This window comes from Hydra vulgaris, chromosome 11 (assembly GCF_038396675.1).
Source record: "Hydra vulgaris chromosome 11, alternate assembly HydraT2T_AEP".
NCBI lineage: Eukaryota > Metazoa > Cnidaria > Hydrozoa > Anthoathecata > Hydridae > Hydra > Hydra vulgaris.
The window spans coordinates 43,539,548-43,562,500 of NC_088930.1; the positions used below are offsets into that span (position 1 = coordinate 43,539,548).

The 22,953-nt window shown below is 29.1% G+C and overlaps 1 protein-coding gene across 1 annotated transcript in view; it reads left to right on the forward strand.

The window, feature by feature from the left end:
* The first annotated feature begins 8,599 nt into the window (after nucleotides 1–8,599).
* The window catches only part of LOC136086680 (corticotropin-releasing factor receptor 2-like), a 125,628-nt gene continuing 111,274 nt past the window's right edge, over nucleotides 8,600–22,953 (forward strand). Inside the window, exons 1-3 of the mRNA XM_065808926.1 lie at nucleotides 8,600–8,702; nucleotides 9,080–9,134; nucleotides 19,170–19,266. Coding sequence (XP_065664998.1) covers nucleotides 9,099–9,134; nucleotides 19,170–19,266 — 133 coding nt within the window. The 5' untranslated portion in view covers nucleotides 8,600–8,702; nucleotides 9,080–9,098. The remainder of the gene's footprint in view (nucleotides 8,703–9,079; nucleotides 9,135–19,169; nucleotides 19,267–22,953) is intronic.

Below are 22,953 nucleotides of genomic sequence, written 5' to 3' on the forward strand. Positions count from 1 at the left end.
AGATAAAAAAACTCACAAAAGTATTAGAAGTGTGAAATAATTAGTTAGTTACGGGAAATAACGCGTGCTTTACAAATTTATAAAATAACCAACGTTATGTTCTCTGTTTAATATATTTCATCTGGGGGAGGAAGGCGGGTCTATGAAAAAGAGCGTCGCAAGCAATCTGTCTCTTAACAATAAAACTTTTCAAGATTCTGTTGGAGTACCTATCTTTTATGTATAGAGCAATATAGCATATTTTTAGGAATTCCATAAGCTTACTTTTAAGGTGTCAAATATCCTGTATTTTTAGTACTATTCCGCACATTATAACCCATTTCAAGTAAAAAAGATAATGAACTTTAAACATTCAGAGGTTCAAACATTTATATGGGAGATCTCGGTGTCTATGACCCTATGCATGGGTACTTTGTAGGCGGGATGCGAATTGCTGAAATACTATCAATTAATATTTAGAACAATTCTATATAAATTAACTTACTCAACGAGTTGGTAGTACCTATTCCTATTTTTCACGTAGTTTCTAATAATTTCACGTAATGTTTTAGTGCTAATTTATTATTTTAGAATGTTTTATTTAAGCAAAATATATCCATCGAATATAATATTTTTAAATGCGTATGTGATGCGTATAGTTTAAGAAAATAAGAAACGGTAAATGAAGTTTCTGTATTATAAAACCTTAATAAACATTATAGCAAACTCAAGATTGCCAAAGTAACAGTTAATACGTTAATAATAGCCAACAGTAGTTAAAATGCTAGCAGAAGTAACAGTTAATAATAGCCAACAGTAGTTAAAATGCTAGCAGAAGATATAGTCTTAAAAGTAGAGGAAGTGTTGAGAAAAGTTGATGAGACAGCAATTCTTGCATAGAAAGTAATAGTAGTAGTAATAGAAAGTAATAGTAGAAAGTAATAGATCGCTTCTCGGCCTAATGGCTTAGATCAAGTAGTATCTGTTCTTATTTCGGTTCCAGACCATCTCTCAATTGGTTACGGTGTTATTAGAAAGCAGAAACAGCCCAAGATCGAAACCGTGACAGTCGATAGAGGTTCTTGGCATAATCGTTTTTTCGGTGTCTCCTTCTACGTCCGAAAATCTCTAGGCGATTCGTCCACTCTGAACGTTAAATGGAGATAAACCTCTAAGTTGGCGCTGCTCAGTTTCGGCTGAGTGGCAACTAAACCCTTAAATGGGCCAAAAAACCCTTAAATGGGCTAAAATACGGAGTATCGGCTCCCAAAAAACACTGCCTTCTAGGGCCATGTGTAAGTCTGGTTTCAGCTGCAGGTAACTCTAGTTAGTTGAAAAAAAAAAATGAAAAAAAAAAGAAAGTCTTGGTAGTATGATTAATATCTACCTTTCTGATTTCTCCTTTAGCCATTTAAGATGTTTTCCTTTTGCAACCGACAATTTCGTGTTTTAATTACAAACCACTGAAGTAAATCATCTAAGACATTGTTACGTAACGTTACTATTAATATGACAAAACTCTTTTGAATTTAGTTTGAAACTAAAAAACGTTTCATTTGTTTTAAATGATGCAAATACAATATCGCTTTTTTATACAAACTTATATACAAATATCTAATATTATAGTTTTAAATATCAAAGTCTTGAAGAATACAATTGACTATTCGGGTATTTGACTCATTGGAGTTGGTAAATTTTTATTTTGAGGACCTTTTTTTTTATTTTAGTAAACTGTCGGGTACTTATTTAGGATTCGCCCCTCTTAATTTGTTAAAGTAATAATGCATTTAAAATTATTTTGCGGCATTTTTGTTCTTATTATTACTTAAATTGCGGAATATTTTTCATATTTAATTAAATAAAGAAGTTTTTTTTAATATTTTCAAATTGTTTCTAAATATATATAGAAGCGCAACAAAGACAGTAATTATTATAAACTCGATTTTTAATTTTTTTTTTTTTTAATTTTTTATATTTATTTTAGGAGCCCTAAGAAGTCCTTAAGGTTTTATCACAGAGCACCGCTGAAGAGCATTTGAATGGAAGTTCACGCCTCCTTCCTTACCTATTTTATAAAACTTTCCCAGAGTTAAATCAAGATCTCTAGTTTCAAGAGTTTTAGAGGCAATCACGCTAACCAGTGCGCTACGAATGCATTCTAGTCATGATACATTTATAAATTATTCCAATTGTTATAAACTCGATTTATAAAATGTTCCAATCATGATAAACTCGAGTTTTAAAAAAAGTTCTTGAATTACATTTTTGAGCACATTCTCTTGCGAACCTAAAATTGTGATTTCTACTTTTTTTTTCCGTCTAATACCTTATTAGTAGTAAAATTTAACTATTTTTAAAACAATGTTTGATGGTAACCATATGCTATTCTGCAGGGCCGGCGGGAGTAGCTGTCACGTGGGGGAGGGGGATATTCTTGTGTTACAAAAGTATTCTTGTGTTACAAAAAAAAAAAAGTCCTCGTTTTTTGAAATTTCCGAATACCTAGTTGACATTTGACTGTCTAAATTTTCCGACTAACTTGTCTAGAGGGTCTACATTTGCCGGATGACTTGTCTAAAAGAGTCAAATTTGCCGACTAAATGAACGAAAAAATCATTCATAGTGTGTCACACACTTCACGCACATACTTATCGCGCCGGCCTTGCTATTCTGTACGATAATCTTGAAATATATTTGTAACACATAGATACCACTTTCAGGTTGAAGTGGAATAAAAGTTTAGGATTTCAAGGTGGAGAATGTACAAAACTGCTGAAAGTATTCTTGTGTTAGAAGAAATAACAAAATCATCAAACTGGATAAAGATAAAAATATCAGTTAAAAATAATGCTTTTAAATGTTTAAAATCTGTTAAATTTGCATGTCTCGAGTCTAGCTTATTATCTGAGTATGAACCAATAAATAAGAAGTACAAAGAGACATACATCAAACTTGTTCAAAAGAGTTTCCCAAAATTGCATGTCCTTCTTACGCGCAAATTCGACTTTTTTCCACTTATGGCGAATTCCAATCGAAATAAAGGATTGTATTTTTGGTCTAAACTTGGCTTCTGAATTTGTTTTTTATAATTCGAAAAAATTGAGGGAGCTGTAAACTTTACTTTCATATTTAAATGATTAAAAACCTTTGAATATATTTTAGTTTAAAGTGCGAAATAAAATTAATGATTAAAAAAAAAATAGATCAAATATATAAAAAAAATTTTCAAATACTGCTCTTAGTTATTTTAGTAAGGGGGTAGAACTTAAACTCTCTTAAACTTCTAGTTTAAACCCTAGGCTACTAGATCTTTTTGTTTGACTGAATTGATTTAAGTGTTCCAGTTAAATTCATTTAAAAGTATAATTTATCTTTTAAACGTAACTTCTGCGTGCAAAACTCTTATTAAACAGTAATTTGAGTTTCGCGTATTTAAACTATAAATATAATACTATTTAAAAATAGCTATTCAAAAGTATAATTACGTTTTAGTCGTAACTAAAGACTAGTACAAGACTGTTTATTCTCTTTAAAAATGTTTTTTAATTATATATTTAGCTTATTAGCGTTTTCACTTCAGTATAATAAATAACAATAATATGACTAAAATGCGACTAGTAGAACAACGTAATTTCAACCACGATCAAAACGTAACGCTTTAGAATTCTAATTTAAAAAATCCGTAAAAAGACGTTATATATTGTCAAGTCAGCAATCCGTTAAACTACAAATTAAAAACTGTAGGTCCTGCCAATCCAACTGTGCTCAGGAAAAACCTTTGTAGTCTTGTAATGTAAAATGTAGTTTGCTCAATAGAAAGAAATAAAACATTCACATTATTGTTGTAAAGCAATAGAACTTCAAATTTCCAATTCAAAGGGCAAGCTTTACCTCAGTGTCCACAGAGTCAGATAAGTCAACTCTAATTTAAAAAACAGTACAAATTAAAAACTTCCCCAAAGATTCTAAAAATCCATTTATGCTTTTAATTTACTGTTTTTATTTTCAGCAAATGTTTTTTACATATGCATGAAGTTTGATTTTAGTGAAACTAACAAAAAAAAACTTAAATTTAAATCCGAGTACCAAAGTCTTAGTACCGCGAGTTCATAATTCTCAAATCATTTACTTTTTTCAATGGCTTTTTTTTAACGCATCTTTAAGGAGTCGTCCATAAATTACGTCATTCTTTATGGAAGGAGGGGGGCTTAGGCGATTTTGTGACGCAACAGTTTTTTTTAGTTTTAAATCTAGAATAGACTTTATTTTATTTAAAAATGTACCTGACCAAACCAAAACACTCTTATGTTGATTGTAAAATCAACTACGCCTAAATCATACTTAGTCGATATGTATACTTTGTTAACGGAGTAGCTACAACCAGTTACGGCTGTAACATGTGCAGTGCATTTTTCTGCCCTTTGACTTTACATGGTCCAAGTGTAGAAATTTATTTAGTTGGTGCACAAAAGCGTGCAGCAACAACAACAACAAAAAAAAACCTTTGCGCACTAACTATTAAAAAATGAAATCAATAAGATACCGAAAAGAAAAGAGAAACCTGTAAAAATTGGTTTACTAGCCTGAAGTGGAATCCACTCGGCCACGCTAACGGTGCAAGTTGACAGAAAACTAAATTTATAAAATAATATTTTTGCTTATATATATATATATATAATATTATGTATTATTATGTATTATATATTACATATATAATACTTTGCATGTATTATATATCGGAAGAATATCTTTTTAAAATTGGTTATAGCCTTATTATAGCTATTTTTAATTCAACCGATTTTCGACCAATTTTTTATTTTCGACCAATTTTTTTCTCAACCAATTTTAGAGATTTTTATTTTCAACCGATTTTAGCTAATTTTGGTTTTCAACCGATTATAGGCGATATTCATTTCAACCTACTAGTCTAAGTTTTTACCCTCCCCTCCCCTTCCTCCTCCCCCTCCCTCCTTCCTACACACCTTGTATTTAGGACTCGAGAGTAATTTATATAAAAGAAGGTCAGATAAGTGACATTGGTACGAGAGGAGACGTAAACATCCTAGACGTAAACATCCTAAATATGCCATTTACATTTTTTTTTTTTAAAGGTGCTCCAAGAAGTCCTAACGGTTTTGTCACAGAGCACCGCGGGAGTGCATTTAACCAGAAAGCTCACGCCTCCTTCCTTACCGTGACGCGAAAATATGTCAAGAGTTCGTGCGCCACGGCCGCACATATTTCAAATGTTAGAAAATATTATTTTTCTTTTTCTTCTAATTATTAAAATTCTCCAATAAGACCTAACGGCTTTGTCGAAGAGCTGCGTGGAAGAGCATTTTAGGAGAAATTTTATATATATAGGCCACCCTTTCTCCTTAAAATTTTTTTTGTGGGGGTAGGGATACAAAGTTTTTCTAAAATTATTTTAGGGGGTACAAAATTGTTTTGTAATATTAGGGGCAGGTAGGTCAATAAAGTGTTACGATGCGTTACAAAGATGAGGGAGGGGGGGGGGGTGGAGAGAGGGAAAGGAGGGGCCAAAAAATGTCAAAATCTGCTGACGTTATTCATGGACAACCCCTAATATTGTTAATTTTTAATTTGATTAGTGGTTCTATAACATCAGAAAAATATCAACATGGCTACGTCATTTTAAGTGCTCAAATTTAAGTTGAAAACGATTGGCTTGTTGAAAACTTTATTTAGTAAGGAGCACACAGACAAAATTGTTGTTAAATTACAACTTTAGCAACTAAACTTATAGATTTTTAAAACTTATATAAAGTGCATTTAAATTGTTTTAATTTTTTTTAGTTTTAAATTCTGTTTAACTTTTGTGATAAGGTTTAATAAAAAAGTTAAAGATGTACTTGAGAACCGTTATTACTAACGTAATTAGTTTTGTACTTCATTAACTTTTTAGCGCTTTTTTACTATTTTAAAAGTTAAAAATACCTTTTATATATAGGGTATCAGGTTGGTATAGTATTAGACTGGGGCATCTGTTAGACGGAGAATTTTCAAACAGGTTTATATATGCGTTTATATATGCATTTACATATGCGGTAATGGTGCAGTGGTAGAGCACTTGCTTCATAAGCAAGTGGTTCGGATTTTGATCCCCACCACATCTCTGGTAGTACCGCGCTCAACTTATTTCTCCGTGCAGCGGCCTTGTTCGTCAAGAATCGTGTTTCGGAGTTATAGAGTTGAGAGAGAGAGAGAGTTATAACAACAAACAGTAGCCTCCTCGTCTGTAGTGGCCTTTTCGCACTTGGGCAGGTGAACTAACATTTAAAAAAAAAAAAAAAAGCATGCTATAAATAAAAATAAGTTATATTTTTTTCTTGCTTATTATTATATACAAACTTGATTGTTTAAAAAGTTGAGATTTAAAAAAAATAGTTATAACAGCAAAATTAACTTTGATTTTATAGATGTTTTGCTACTTAAAACAGAAAAGAAAAAAAATTGAAAGCTTTTTTTTCTTGCTTATTAAAAATAATTTTTGTAAATTTCTTACGCAATATTAATTAACTTTGCATTTTTTTCCCCTCTTTTAAAAGACCATCGTTATAAAACTGTAGTAATAGTAAATTGTATGTAATAATAATAAAACTTTTACAAACATAAATTAATAATGAATATATTTTTGAAATATTACCTTGTATTTATTGTATTACATTATTTTTACCATTTTAAAAAGTTTATAAAAAATTACAATTTTGTATACAAAACATATGTACATTGAATGAAAATAAGGACCAGCAAAATTAAGCACACAAATACTTACATTTACTGGTGATTTCGTTAGGGCAGGATTTAGCCACAAATATAGTCTTAAAAACAATTAATAAACCAATTATCAATAAGTTTTTTACCAAAACTTTGTAAAAATGTTTACCAAGTGCCCGAATTTAGAATTTATCGACAGAATGTTAAATTTGTTCAAATTTTGTTTGAAGTTTGTCTCTTTGATTATATACAAGCTCTTTGAGTCTTAAATATATTCTTTCTTAATGAGAATAATTTTGAATGTAAATATTGAAGATTGCGGCAGCATTTTTTTGGCGTTTGAGGTCTCAGAAAATAAATTTTAAAATTGGATAAGATTAAGATTGGATGAAGGATCAAATGTTAAGTCATTCATTTAAACTATTATGTAAATAGTCTTTTTTTTATTTTACTATTTTACAGAGATAAAATAATTTGAAACCATATTTTAACTTTAATGCATTGACTTTTTATTAAACCATGAAACTGAAGCATGACGTTACATTTTGAGCAACAAGCTGTATAATATTTTACCGTGCTACTTTATGTAATTAAGTGATGTATATACCTCAATGCTCGAAGCTCCAAATGCAAGGCAATTTATAAAATTAGATTTGTTAGTAAACATTTTTAAACATAATTAAATATTAATAGGATTATAAATTTAAAAAATATAATAAGTGTATATCAAAAAAATATATATATATAAATATTTATCTGAAAATATATCAGTAAGAAATTAGTGCAAGAAGCGTGTTTCCAAACACGAAAAACGTTTTTTTATTTAGAGGGATCATCCATAAATTACGTACTTTGTCTTTTGTCTAAAATTAAACTTTTAGACAAAAGACAAAGGATTAAAAGTTTTCCCTTGCAGTTCTTTAATTAAACCAAGAATATAAACAACCTTTCAAGTCCAGTTAAACCGCCGCGCAAAAGAGCAAAATGATCTCCTACTTATATTTTTTAGATAAGTTTTGCGTTGCGTAATATATGGACGATCCCTAATGTCAAATATTCCAAAAACATCAGCAGTAACGATAACTAAAATAAACAAGAAGATAACAAAAATAAGAAGAAAGATGCAATGTTGGTATAAACATTGAATAAAGTAGATACAATGTTTCGTCCCAATGTCAATTCTAACTTAAAAAACAAAACTAACCGAGTCTTTTAAGCATTTAATTGAATTGAAATTAAAGAGCTTGGGTAATAATTTAAATATTTGATAGGACTTGGTTTTACCAGAATAGTGGAACTCGTAAAAAATGTGGGAAATTTTGATTAATTGCAAATACTATTTTATATTTATTATCGAGAAATGCTTTGCGTTTAGATGCATATAAAACCTTTGTATTTTTAAAGTAGACTTGACCATTCAACTTCTTGACAATTACGACTTATATTACCTTAATTGACATTTCATTATTTTACACCTATACATGAGAAAACTTAGGAAAAACAAATTAATACAACGCGAAATAAAATATATATTTAAAATTAAAAGGGTCAAAACTAACATAATCGGTTTGTTGATTTTTAGATAGTATGAGAGTTTCAGAATTTTGAGAAATCTGGAGCAAATATCTTTTTTAAACTTACCATGTCCGCATAGGTTTAAAAAAGAATTCAATGTCATTAGATAATTTTTGATTGAAGATGTTTGTGCTGTCATTAGTACTTTTATTTAAGCAATCTATAGGTATATAAACAGTCAAAAAGCCGGAAAAATATATTTAAAAATATATAAAAACATTTTGTTGCTTTTCACACTTCTTATTATTACATTGACATTTTTTAAATTTATGAAATTATAAAATTGTATATTTGAAAAAAATGTTTTATATAATTTTTTTTGTGATGATATTAAATTCAAATATTCAAATGTTTTAAATTTTTGATTCTAAATAGAATTGAATTTGCTGTCCTCAAGCGACTTAATTACGGTATAAAAATCATTAAAATGTTTTAAGTGGAACTAATGTAATTTATTGTAAAATAAATTATATATATATATATAATATATATCTTTATATTTATATATATATATATATATATATATATATATATATATATATATAATATATATCTTTTTTGCTCAATGATGTATATTATATATATATACATACATATATATATATATATATATATATATATATATATATATATATATATATATATATATATATATATATATATATATATATATATATATATACATCATTGAGCAAAAAAGACATCTAACTTTAGTTAATTAATTAACTTTTAGTTAAAAAAGTTTATAGTATATTCAAGTGTAATAATAAACTTTTTTTTTTTATAGAATATAAGCTTTTATTGAGATGTTGGTAATTTCGCAAATTTGTATTATCGCATTGGTATATATATTTTTTATTTTACTGTTTTTATTACTTAATAAACACTTACATTTTTATAATATGATAAAAGTTCATGGGAGGTTAAAAGTGCGCAGGAAGTTAAACCTTATCAAGTAAATCTTTTTTTTTCGTTTTGTTTTGAAAAGCCTAGCAGAGAAATTTGATTTTGTTTTTTTCAAACTTGTTAATCAACACTTAGTTGAAAAAAAAGTATGAAAACATCAATGAATGAGCATTTTAGGATTACATGTTTTTTGTACCACTATTGAGTAATTTCAAATAACGTACTTGAATTTCATAAAAGTCTGACGTCACAAATTATAGTTTTTTTTGATGCTACGAACTGTTGTTTTTTTTGAAACAATGCAAAACTGGTTACTCATTAGTTTATAAAGCAAAGTTTTCTTAGTTAGGTAAAATACCTTTTAGGCAAAGCAATGGCTTTTTTTTTTTTGACTCTGCCCCATCAAAACAAAAGATTTTAAAAAGAGGTTGTACAAACAACAATTGAGATAAACGCTAGGGTGGCTAGGGTGGAATGAAAAAAACGTTTTCTTTTTAAATCTATTATTCTTCCTGATTTCTGTATTAGTTATAAGAAAACTAAAAAAGATGAGCAAAATTGGACAAGAATTACCCTCTGCAGCAATTTTTGCCAAATTAGGCAAATTTTTAGAAATTGCCATATTTGACGTTTTTTATTTTAAGTAACAGTTTGAGAAGTATTTTTCCTTTTGAATGCTTTTTTTCTAGTCTATTAACACGTTATTTTAAAGGAGGTTTAAAATTGAACAGTTGCATTTACTACATAGTATTAATATATATAGAGCCGAAATTGTACTAAATAATTTTATAATGTGCCTCGGTATTAAATATTGGCATATTATTTCTAGATTGTTGGCAGGCACGTGTCATCCCATCTCTTTTTATATCACCACAAACCGAAGCATAAACAGCTGTTACCATCTTTACACAAAGTTCTACAGCTTCCGTGTGGCTCGATAATTTTTCCAAAAGATCACAAATTTGTATGTAATCCTCCTTTGCTTCTTTCAATTGCTCATCAGTGAGCTGTAATGTTAGTGGTGGCTCTGCCCACAGTGAATTACTCTAATCAACCAAGTCGCACATAATCTATGCTACATTATGGTTTAAAGAATGAAAATCAAAAACCTGTAAAAGCTCACAAGCTACAAGAGACTTAATAGAGCATGAATAGTATCTGGAACCAGACTTTGGTCAGTTAAACTCCACAGAAAATTGATGTTAATGTAAACGCCATTCAAGTTTTAACTTCAATGGCGTCAACAATTTGTTAGAATCCTATAGAATTTGAGATTTTAATGCTTCAGCTGTTTTGCTAAAAAAAGAGCAGTGCCTCAAAAAACCTCATCAAGGTTCCTCAATCAGGGATATTTGTTTTTCCATGACCATGGTTCTCTTTTTATTGAACGTCCGATCATTTTTCTAAACAAAATACAACGCCTTTACTTGACCTTCACTAACTTTCAAGTTAACTCTGGTTTTCAATTGGTCACGCTTTATCTTGCTCCGGTCAATTGCTCTACTAGCTTCAAATACGCTGCGGTTATTTTTTCTTTGTCTATTAATAATGATAGTCAATTTTGAGTTCGCTCCTTGTATCTTAAGGGAAAATGTGCTCTATAGCTAGTACCATAGTAAATTTGGCATAGCAAGATTATATTTATTTAATTTACATTGGCAAGCAGATATATCAATCATTTTGGTCTGACTTTTTAGAGTCAATCTTTTTATAAGAAAAATATAATAAGAAATATAATGAAATTAATAAAGCCATAATATTAGCCAAAAATTGCGGCATGGGGTTTTTCACTTCCAATTTTATTTGTCTTGGTCTCATTTTTTTAGTTTCTTTATAACTAATATAAAAATCCGGGAGAATAGTTGCATTCTTGAAAAAAATTTTTTTACTCTACCCTACTAAACGCTCTGATCGCTCACATTCGACTCTGCTCCAGGAAGAATAAAGAAATCAAAAAAATATTTTAATCAATTTAAATAAAATAACTAACACTAAATAAAACAGTTTATACATCATCAATACATCATTTTGGATTATAATTTTTTAATAAAAATTTCTTTTTGATGTTATTCAAAAAAAAATTAATAAACCAAAATTAAAACTGCGTTGACAATTCCGATAGCTGCTTGGAGCTGTATAAACGACAATACTTTTTTAAATTAATTGTTATGAATTATTTTTTGTTTAGCTATTGTTCTAAACTATTTGTAATTTTGGTATTTGTCTCAATAGAATTATTTTTAAACGATTAATAGTTCAATAATTTAAAATTTCTAAATTAATTTTTTAAACAACATAATTTTGTAAACACATTAACAAAAATGAAGTTCTTAAAGTGACCAAAAATGTGTTTTAGAAGTATAAAACACATATTTAACAGTATTAATATGTTTTTTAGACGTTTAAGTTACGTCTTGTGCCCACTGTTTTGAAATAAAACATAATGATGTGTTTCTTTAACAATTAATTTGTTATATTCTTTTGTTGTTATATTATTTATCTATCGAACTACAAGGAAAAAAAATTGGTTGCTCAATAAATAAAATGATATGCTTTTGACTTTTTACAATTTGCAATAAATTTCTGTATAAAAAGTCCCGAAAAGCCGTCAAATTTTTGAGCTGCTCAGTTATAGCTTAGAGATGTATTGCACTGCAGGTGAGATGAGGGATGTTTTGCGCTGCTGGTGGGACAGTAAACATCAAAAGCAAAAAGTGTTTCTAATGTTTGATTTAAACTTCAATATTTAGCACCAATATTCACTGAGTTAACTTTGAACACATACCTTAAACACGTACAGTCAACTCTTGATACTTTGAACGCTGAGAGAACCTGGAATAAAGTTTAAGACATTTAACGTTCAAAATATCAAAAACGAGGTTAAAAATATAAGTAAATTTGCCCGATTGCATTAAAAATAAAGCATTTTTTTGGAGAAAATCTTTTCTATCTCCATCAAATTCTCAAATTTCAGTGCCAGAGATCGTATTTCATTTTCGTATTTTGAGCTGTAAATGTAAAAGCATTTTAAAGTGTTTAAAAAGCATCTTCTAATTGAACATCAGTTTGGCGTAGTGGGGCTTCTACGTCAATATCATCCAAGCTATCTAAACAAGAGTTAAATTCTAGTGCCAAACGGTCATGTTCTTCTGTCGGAGATTTAAATGAATGATCATCATCAGCTTCTGCAATATGCTTGTTTGTTTTTGCAATTGATGACAGTCTTCTTTGACGCAGCATTGAAAAAGCAAGATTAGTAAATGCTTGAAAGATTTGAAATTTTTGGCAGGGGTTTGTTATTATTGACAGGTTTAATACACAGACACAAAATTTTGTGGTAATAATAAGCTTTAAGACTTTATATTACGCCTTGATTAATGAAGGACAGATAGGGTATTAAGAGAATGAAAAACATCAGGTTGATGTTGCTAAGTCCATCAATGTATAGATGGGTAGTTGTTCACCAGGAGTGCTACTTTCCTGTCCTGAGAACGAAAAGATGATTCAAGCATTTTTACCCATTCTATAAGGTCTTCTGCCATCCAACGCTTTAGCTGATTCTTATATGTGTAAGGGAGTTTGATGTTTTTTTTTAAATTTTCAAATAACACAAGTAATTTTTTTTCCGAAACCTAAAATTAGATGCTTTATAATGCAACTCTCCTAATGCTTTTGCATATTTCAGTGCCTTTTTTTTCAGTATAGTTTCATTTATTGGTTCTTGCTGACTTCGTTTTGCGACAAACCACGTGAATATAGCCTCTACATTTTTGAAATTACCACTACAAATTTTGTTCCATTTATATTTTGTGCTTTTTTTTCAGTGAGGTTAATAATCGTGCATTTACAAAAAAAGACTCGAAAACATTTTTAAACTGTTATTATTTATTATTTAATAAGAGTAATGTTGTTAAATGGTTCTTCAATGATTTATACATTTATAGTTGGTATACATATATACATATACATACATATATATATATATATATATATATGTTAATATATAAATTATGTTAGTGTATTCTACAAACAGAGTGCTCAATGTTCTAAAAGAACAAATCATTAATAAATTAGTAAAAACACCTATCTAAATTTTGATTTCTTCAACACTATATTTCACCATCAGTAGGTTCATCAGGTAGGATTCTTCCTGATTTGCAGTTTTTGCAACTGCAGTTTTTAATTTTTTTTTTGTTTATATATATTTCTTCTAAATTAGCTTGAGTTTTAAAACCTTCAGCAGCTGTATAGTCCCAATAACGTTGAAATGCTACATATTAAAACATTTTCCAGGGCCAACAGTACAAGGGGAAAACAGGTGTTCCCCCCACCTTCCCACCCTTACTTTTTTTTCTTTCTAAAGCAAAACATTTTAGAAAAAATCTTTGAAAAGAATGTCTTTAAAACTTTTTTCAATTTATTTGTTGCTATTAAGGTAATAAAAGCAAAATGTCTTATAGCAGAGCACCTCAAAAATAAAATAAAGTGAAACTCACAAAACATAAAATCATTCTATTAAAAAACAAGAGAGCTATTTTTAAGAATTTTAATAAGGTAGGGTGGGGTAATATGGATTGTTGGGGTAAAATGGATATATTCAATAAGTATGCATGGAGTAAGTTATCTATTATACATAATGCTAAAACCTAAAAACTAACAACAGTTTACACACGTAATTAGCTTCTTTTTTATGCATTAACAATGTTTACATTTGATTTACATGAATAGTTAAAATGTAGAACATTTTATTTTGAAAAAAATAAAAAAAGCATTACATTTCAATACTTTTGTCCGCAGACTTCAGTAATATTACTTATCCAAGAATAATAATGTAAATTTATTAGTTGGACCATCATGTAACAACATGTAAAATTTAATTTATAAGTTCTCTAACCCATATTGATAAACAAAAAAAAATCTAAAATTGGGTAAAATGGATATACAGGTAAAATGATAGTGGGTTAAAGTGGATATATATAAAATCCTATTAACATTATAGAATTTTGTTACAAAATCATAAGCTACATGATATTTATTTATATATTTAAGCTCACTTTTGCTTTTAAATATAGTATCATATATTTTTCAATAACATATGTACCAAATATATCCGTATATTATCCGTATTACCCCACCAGTGGGGTAATATGGATATATGAAAGGTGTTGCTAAAAAATAATTAGTAAGCTGATTATGGAAAATATATTTATATTCTACTCATTGTGAAGTTATTGTATACACCCTAAATGTAAAGAAAAATAACAAAAGTTTTTATGGTAGTAATTAACTAAAAAAAAAATTATATTTAAAAAAATATATCTAAAATTCTATCCGTATTACTCCACCCCAGCCTACACCCTAACACCCTACATAATTATGTTTTAGCACTCATTTCTTAAATTAGGTTTTTTTCGATTTCAACAAAGGCATTGTTCCTGGATTATGCAATTGTATTCGTATGTTAACGCTTTTTAAGTTATTTTTATTATTTAATTCTTATTCACAACTGAAACTTATCAATATCATGTAATAGTTAGTATTTTAGTTACTTAGTTAATTATACGAATTTGATTTATGAAACGTAATTAAATATATTTTTAATGACACGTTTTTCCGTTAAGAATTGCATTTATCATAACACTGCGACATTTGATGCAAAATAAAAATCCCCACTAATTCGCAAATCGTCAAGCCATTAAAGGCCCCTATAGTGACATCGAATAATCCTCCCTTTTTCTTAATCCAAGCGTTTCCTTAATTTGCTGAGGACATTCAGAAAAGTTAATACCGTAGTTTATGTAATCAAGAGAATCTTTTTCATTCGATAATTTGTTAATGAAATATAAGCGCTTTCCACCTCATTCTTTTTATAAGCGTTTTGGTCTTATTTATATTATTTTGCATCAAATGTCGCAGTGTTATGATAAACGCAATTTTGATATATATTGAGATGATAAATTAACTATGTTAAAGAACAAAAGTGGTCAGGAGAAGAAAATGATAAAAAATATTTTGCATAAATTTTTAAGAACAACAAGCTTCTAATCTCTATTAAATGTAATTTGAAAATAGTTAACTCGATTTAACATTGAATTACCGTTAACGATGGTTCTTTTCATCCATACCGCAATCCAGATTTTATACTGAATTATATGCATATTAGTTCTAATCATCTACCGAGTGTAATAAAAAGTATTTCTAAGACTATTGAATTAGGATTATCAGCAGCATCGTCAAGTGAATCAACTTTTAAAGAAAGTATTCATTCTTATCAAGAAGTAACCATGAGCGAGACTAGGTTTTTTTAAACTAAGACGAGACCGAGACGAGAAGTTAGTACTTCTCGTGAGACCGAGAACGAGACAAGACGAGAAATTTAACAATTTTTGAAAACAAATTTATTAAAATCCAAGTAAAAAAAAAAGTGTAAACATGGTTTTGACAAATAGGCGCAAATGACATTTGTCAAATGTAAACAACTTTTTCAAATATTAATTCAGAATTTTTTTGCCGAACTTTTCCAACAAGACAATGTTTTCTCTGATTAAGATGATTTGTTCTACTTTTTCTGGGTGTAAGTTGTGTCTGGATGATCGGACGACATTTCCACCTGAGCTAAAAACTCTCTCTGATTTATTTGAACTTGCTGGAACAGCTAAAATTTGTCTAGCTAATGAAGAGAGTTCTGGCAATGTATTTTAATGTAATTTCCACCAATCAAGAATCGGGTAGTCTTTTTTGGCATCAGGGAGATATTCATACTGGCGCATTTTGCTCAAAACAGGATTCAGTTCAGATGTTAGCTCTTGTGTTTCAAGTCTGACGTTTAACTTGCGCTTCAGTTTTAAATTAGGGGAAAAATCTGCTGAAGGACTCAGGCAACAGGTTGGCACTCAACATTATCCTTAACCTGTGAGGCTAAACATTCTATTGTTGTTTGAAATTTTTTGAAGAGCTTCAAATGAAGTCCCTTTAAAACAGGATTTAAGTAGTTTGCTGCAGCACTCATTAAGTTTCCAGTGTTACAAAGAGGAAACCTTTTCTCAATGCAGCTTTTCAAGTTTTTTGCATTCAAGACACCGTAGCCATTTTTTCCATCCGTCCCAATAAATTGATCAATTTTGTCATGGATTAAATAAAGAGAATCGGCGACAGTGTTAATTGTTGGAATAGACTCAGCCGACCACGTTTCTGTAGCTTCTTTAAGTGGTGCCAAAATTTCTACTGCTCCCTCGATTGATTTCCACTGTGATGCACTGATTGATGGTCTTTGAAGAAAAAATATCTTCATTTGCACATAAGCTGATAATTGCACCCTTTAGATGTAGGACAGAAGCCATGCAATCCAGTTCACTATTCCATCTTGTGTCAACAGATTAGCGTAACTGTCTAAAATTGATTCAAGCAACTCAGCTGCAACTGTTGACTGGTGAGTTAAAGAAGCCAAATCTTTGCATATTTGCAACGCATCATCCATTCCAGCAGTCAAACCAAATGAGTCTTGAACTGCACATTTCAAAATATGATTGTTGCACAAGTATTGGTCAAGGCGCTTTGACAATTTGACTGCAAGTTTCATGTTTCTTGCCTGGCCGTTCACATTTGCAGTACATTGGCAAATCAGCAGGCAAATTTAGTTCTTCTAAGAAAGAATCCAGCTTTCCTTCAATTAAGATACCTGTGTGTCTGCCTGGAAACTGTTGGACATGGGGTGTCCAGTGATGTAGTCTCTAATTTTCGTTAATAGCATGAAAAGTCCAAGAGATGTAGCTGTCCTGAGCTCTAAAAGTCCGAAGGTCAGAATTAAATGCAGCATTTTTTAGGTTTGGCGTAATCTCCGTTATTATGCTCTTCATTCCAGCTTGAATTTCTCTTGACCGAATTGAAAGCTTTCTTGAATATGTTGTTTTGTGATGAAGGCTCAGTTTAGGGTTTGCAATGTCAAACAATTTCTTGAAACCTTTTCCTACGACTGCTGAAAAGGATGCCAGATCAGTGTAAAAGTAATCCAGCATTGCAGAGTCAAACTGTTTTTGAATGGAATTGTCTTTGTCATATTTGGACTTTTCAAGCATTTCGACCATAGTTCGTTGATTCTTTTTAGGAGGAGGAAGAAGAGAGTCGTCAATTTTTTCAGAATACTCAACGTAATCTTGGCTGAGTTTTTTTTCGAGGTGACAATGAAGTCCGCTTGTTTTTCTATCTTTTGTTTTCAAAGACTTTTTGCACGCCTTGCATTCAGCACCGTCACTTGTTTTTTGAAAATATCTCCAGATTTTGTTTTTTCTTGGTAACATTTTTGATCGTTGAAATGATGCAAGAATATTTCTGTTCAATATGAACAAAATGTGTCAAGTTGAATTCCACTGGTAAACTAATGAATTTAACGAAAGTGCACCATTTTATACAAAAAGTTTTTGCATTTAAAATCTAATTAAAAATATTTAAAATCTAATTAAAATTTTTTAATTAGATTTAAAAAAAAAATCTAATTAAAAAATCTAATTAAAAAATCTAATTATAAATCTAATTAAAATCACGGAGTTAAAATATTAATTAATTAAAAAAACAAATTATTAAGCATTTTGTAAATTATAATAATTTTTAATTTAGAAAATAATATAATATTTAAGTCTCGTTCTACTTCTCGCGAGAATTTTCTATTTCTCGTTTCTCACGAGAAGTCCCATTTCTCACGAGAAACGAGAACGAGACGAGATCTCGCTCATGGTTATCAAGAAGCCTTGACAAAATTAGGGTACTATTGCGAACTTGCATACCATCCAAGTATTAAATCAACAAATGGCAACCATAAACGCAAGAAAATTTGGTATAATCCTCCTTTCAAGATAATTTGGTATAACTTTCTTTTTTTTGAGTCTCATCGACCTGCACTTTCCAGTTAACCACAGACTTCGTAAAATGTTTAATAGAAACACAATCAAAATAAGTTATTCCTGCATGCCAAACATAAAATCCATTATCAACTCTCTTAATAAAAGAATTTTACATAAGGAGTCAAAAAATGATGAAATGAAATGCAACTGCATTGACAAATCCAAATGTCCAATTAACAATCATTGCCCTTCCAACAACATCATTTATCAGGCCACCATTTATTCAAACAATTCGGAATACAAATAAAAAGTGTAAATTGGGCTCAGCGAAACATCTTTTAAAGTTCTGTATGCAAACCACTTAAAATCCTTTAATGCAATTAGATACAAAAATGATACAGAGTTATCTAAAGAAGTATGGAAATTAAAAGAAAAAAACTGTACACCTTTTGTCAAATCGAAGATTGTTAAACAATTCAAACCATACAACCCAGCATCAAGAGTTTGCAACCTCTGTTTGAACGAGAAGTTTCAAGTTTTGATGTATAAAAGAAATAACCTACTTAATACAAGGAGTGAAATAATCTTGAAGAGTAGACACAAAAATATATTTTCCTATTTCCTCATTTGATACCGAAGATTGATCCTGGTTGGTTTACGTTAAGTTTACGCCACATTAAACTTTTAAAACTTTTAAAATTTTGTTTCCATGGAGTCATATTGGATAACTTTTAAAACTTTAAAAATTTTGTTTTCATGGAGTATATATTTATCGAACATCGCATAAGCAATAAATTTGTAAAAATTTTAATAAAAATCACAATACTTTTTATTCTTGAATGTTTCGTAGTCTTACTACATTAATTTCGTAGTTCTTACTACATTATTATATATATATATATATATATATATATATATATATATATATATATATATATATATATATATATATATATATATATATATATATATATATATATATATATATATATATATACATATATATATATATATATATATATATTTTTTTTTTTATTTGCATCCACGCACATTTAATATATTTGTATATAAAGCGTTTATAAGGAAAAATAAAACGATTAAAGATGCTATTAAACTACATTTCTTTAAAATTAGGTTGCTTTGAAAACCAATGCTTTGTCTCAAAATCAAACACTTATGCTAGCTGCGTACTACATAAAGAAATGCATAAGCCCGGATATAGTTAATTACGGTAAGTTTTGAAAACTTTGTAATTATTTTACTATTGCAACTTTAAACGATACCAATATTAAATGGAATAAAGTATTTTATTTTTTGAAACATTTTTGTGAAAATCGTTAACCAAGAGGTTTTTAATAGTATTAAGAGATAAAATGTGCAACCAACTTGTAATTTTTTTCAGAAAAAGACTAAAGTTGTAAAATAATTAAAGACTTGTTTCATTGACAACCAATTGTTTAAGATACAGCCTAATATTTTCATTAAATTGTTAATTTTTTATAGACAAAACTTTATTTACTTTATTATTAATAGATGCGTACTCTTGGTTTTCTTAAGATGATAATAGATGTGTACTCTTGGTGGTCTTAAAATAATAATAAATGTGTACTTTTGGTGGTCTTAAGATGATAATTGATGTGTACTCTTGATGATCTTAAGATGATAATAGATGTGTACTCTTGGTGGTCTTAAGCCATTGCTTAGTATTTCCTAAGTATTCAATCAAACTAGAGTGTAACAAATCGAGCAAAATTTAAAATTAAAAAAACTGTATTTATAACTCAAAATAATGTTAAATTTAAAATGCTCCAAATGTAAATAAGTTTTGTGATTTTTTTATATTTTTACTATGTTCTTACGATTGGTTCTTTATTTAATTTAATCGGGATCAATTAACTCTAAAATAAACAGAATAAACACCTCTCTTCCACATCATTTGAGATAATTTAGGTATATTTGGTTTGTAAGATAGAAGACGATTTTTTTAGATTTTTCATTATTGCTAAGCTTAGCAGAAAACAGAAAGAGTACAATCATCTCTGTTCAGTAGCGTACTGACAAAAAATTATCCTCCCCGCAAAATTTTAATTCGGGCCCCTAAATTACTTCTCTGCTCCCCCGTTCCTCCCATTCCTTTTCTTGACAAAAATTATACATAAAATCAAAAGCCTTATTTTTAAATTCAATTTTGGTTTAATTGAATAGAAACCAGAATGTTACATTATGCAAGTCTAGTAAGTAGAAAACCTAATTAAGGTTTTCTTCTTGTCTTTATAGCTGCAAATTGGTCTATAACACCTTTTAAATTTAATTGTGCTTCTATTTCTGCTTCAGTGGCTTTAGTGCAGAAAAAATGAATTTTGCAATCGTTGTCCTTAAATGTGTTTTAATGTGCTTAAGGGTCTTTTTGCAATTACTATGCTAACTGGTAAAATCAAATATACATAAGTGTTGCTATTATATTTTTAAATGAGCAACTTATATCATAATATATTATTGTGGACACGGGTAAAATGCAAAAATGCGGAAATTTTCAAAGTGTAAAATGCGCGAAAAAAGTGCGAAAAATTACTCTTAGCCCTAAGCTTATCGCTGCCTCAGCAAAAACGCTTAGTCAATGATGGTAGATTCAATCTTTTTATTCTTTTCAGTATTAAAGATGTTATAAACTGAAACCCCATTTTGTTACCTTCCGTTGAATAGATTCAACCAAGGTTTTATTAGTTTTTAAATAAGAAACCCAAAAAAAACACTGTGTATTTATGGTGTAATCTGATAAAAACTTCATATAACTTGAGAACCATTTTTTCATCAATAATAGTAAATGTCTTTTTGCATACCAAGAATATGTAAGAACTTTGAGACAACTGCACAAAAAAGTGTGCTACACTTGGCGTTACATGAAATAATGACTCCTAAATTATGCATTTTAATAGAGCTTTTTAGGGGTTGATTTATTATACCTTTATATACAATTTCCAATTTATTCCGAAATTCTTAATTTTAATATAAGTCTGTTTTTAGGTAGAGAATCAACGTTTCGATATTAAAGCAATAAATTGGGAAATACTTTTGAAGATAAAATATTATCGAAAGTTTCTATAAGATTAGTCACGCATAGTTTTTGGAAAAGAAAGCAATGTTGATTTATCAACATGGCATTTTATTATCGTTAATGTGCTTAAAGATTTTGTTCTTAACAAGTATTTCGACTATTATGCAAGCAACATAGTTTAGTGAGATAGAGTTCAGCAAGTAATTTATCTTTCGTTTTTTATAAATCAAAATAAATGTTGCTAATTTTTAGAGAGTGAGTAGAGTTCCAGAATTAGAGAGTTTATGAAAAAATTTTTTAAATGAAAAAAATATTCATAAGGGTTTAGTTTTGTAAGTTAATAATGTCTGAAATAGAAAAACCTTAGTTGTCATTATAAGTTCATTCAGGTCAGTATCTTTTTTTTAACGATGAAAATTATTCAGAGGGATTTTATTATTATTTCTTTTTTAGTTGCTATTTTTGCTTTAACATTTCAGCGGAACGAATAAGAAGCAGTTATACCAAGTATAGTTTTTTGCTCGGATAAGGTTTTTAATATGTGGAGTAACGCAAGGATAATACTTTTTATTTGTTTTATTACCTTGGGGATAAAATATTCGCAATCAGTACAATTGTTAGAAATTAATGAATAAGACATTTGATCCGCGGTTTTACGCAGAAATAAAATATTCCACTTGATTGATGCTAATAAAGTTTGATATTGAATCGTAATCACCTTTGCTATAACTAAATAACTGAGATTCACTTTTAAAGCTAATATTCCTTAAGTGATACTAAAGCTGCCCGAAGCATTATTACCTAATATAGCGTTAGGAAATAATTCTTAAAATAGAATTACTGCCGCAGACAAATAACAAGTCATATGTTAATATGTCAACCATATGTTAATAAGGTTAGAGAACCATAGATTATTTAAACGTAGAAAATATGATATGTTAAAATTACCGACAATGAAGCAACCATCAAAGGGTTTTCTAGTTAAGCTTATTTGAAGGATTTAGCAATATATTATATTAAATTGCATCATTTAGTCAATGTATAACCTAGATAAGTATGTGTTTATAGTTAACTTTTACAGAGGCCAAAACCCGTTTGAGAAAACTTTTATCGAACTAATTAACTTCATGTGAGACAAATACATCAGTAATGAAGGTAGCTACACTGCAGCGTCGATGTTCGTCTTAGCAATCTTTTTTTAAAAGTGAGTTATTGTTTTAATACAATAGCTTCAATATTGTATTTTGCTTGAAAACCTTACAACATCATACTTTCCATTTAACTAAATTGTATATTTATGAGTTGGTACAGTTTGTTTTGATTTTTAGAAACAAATAAATAAAAAGTTTACAATTTGAAGTATTAGATTATTATTAAAGCTAAAAAAAAGTAGTCTGAAAAAATGTTTTTAGTTCTTAGCAATATAATAACAGCAAAAATTGCTAATGTTGCTATGTTTATATACATGCATATTATTTTTAAGAATGACAACTTTTAAAAAAATTTGAAAATTTTGGCTGGGCCCCTAATAATTCTGGGCGCTCCCGCGGCTGCGGGCCCTACGAGTTCTTCGCTACGATACTGTCTCCGATGTTAAATATCAATTATGTCTGTTTAGTACAGTCAATGCATCTTCAGCGAGTAACCAGTCAACTGCAATATAGTTGAACAACTTTTAAATCAGATTGTTAATTCACATCGTTAACGGCTGCAACACAGTCATCAGAGGAAGAAAAAAACTGAAAAAAAAAACTAATGCATAGGAACCGACAGAGCATCTTTAAACTATCTTCTCCTTATTCAATTCCAACTGTCTGCAAAATGCTAAAGCCTTTTGACTATATATTTTATAAGCATAAAAAC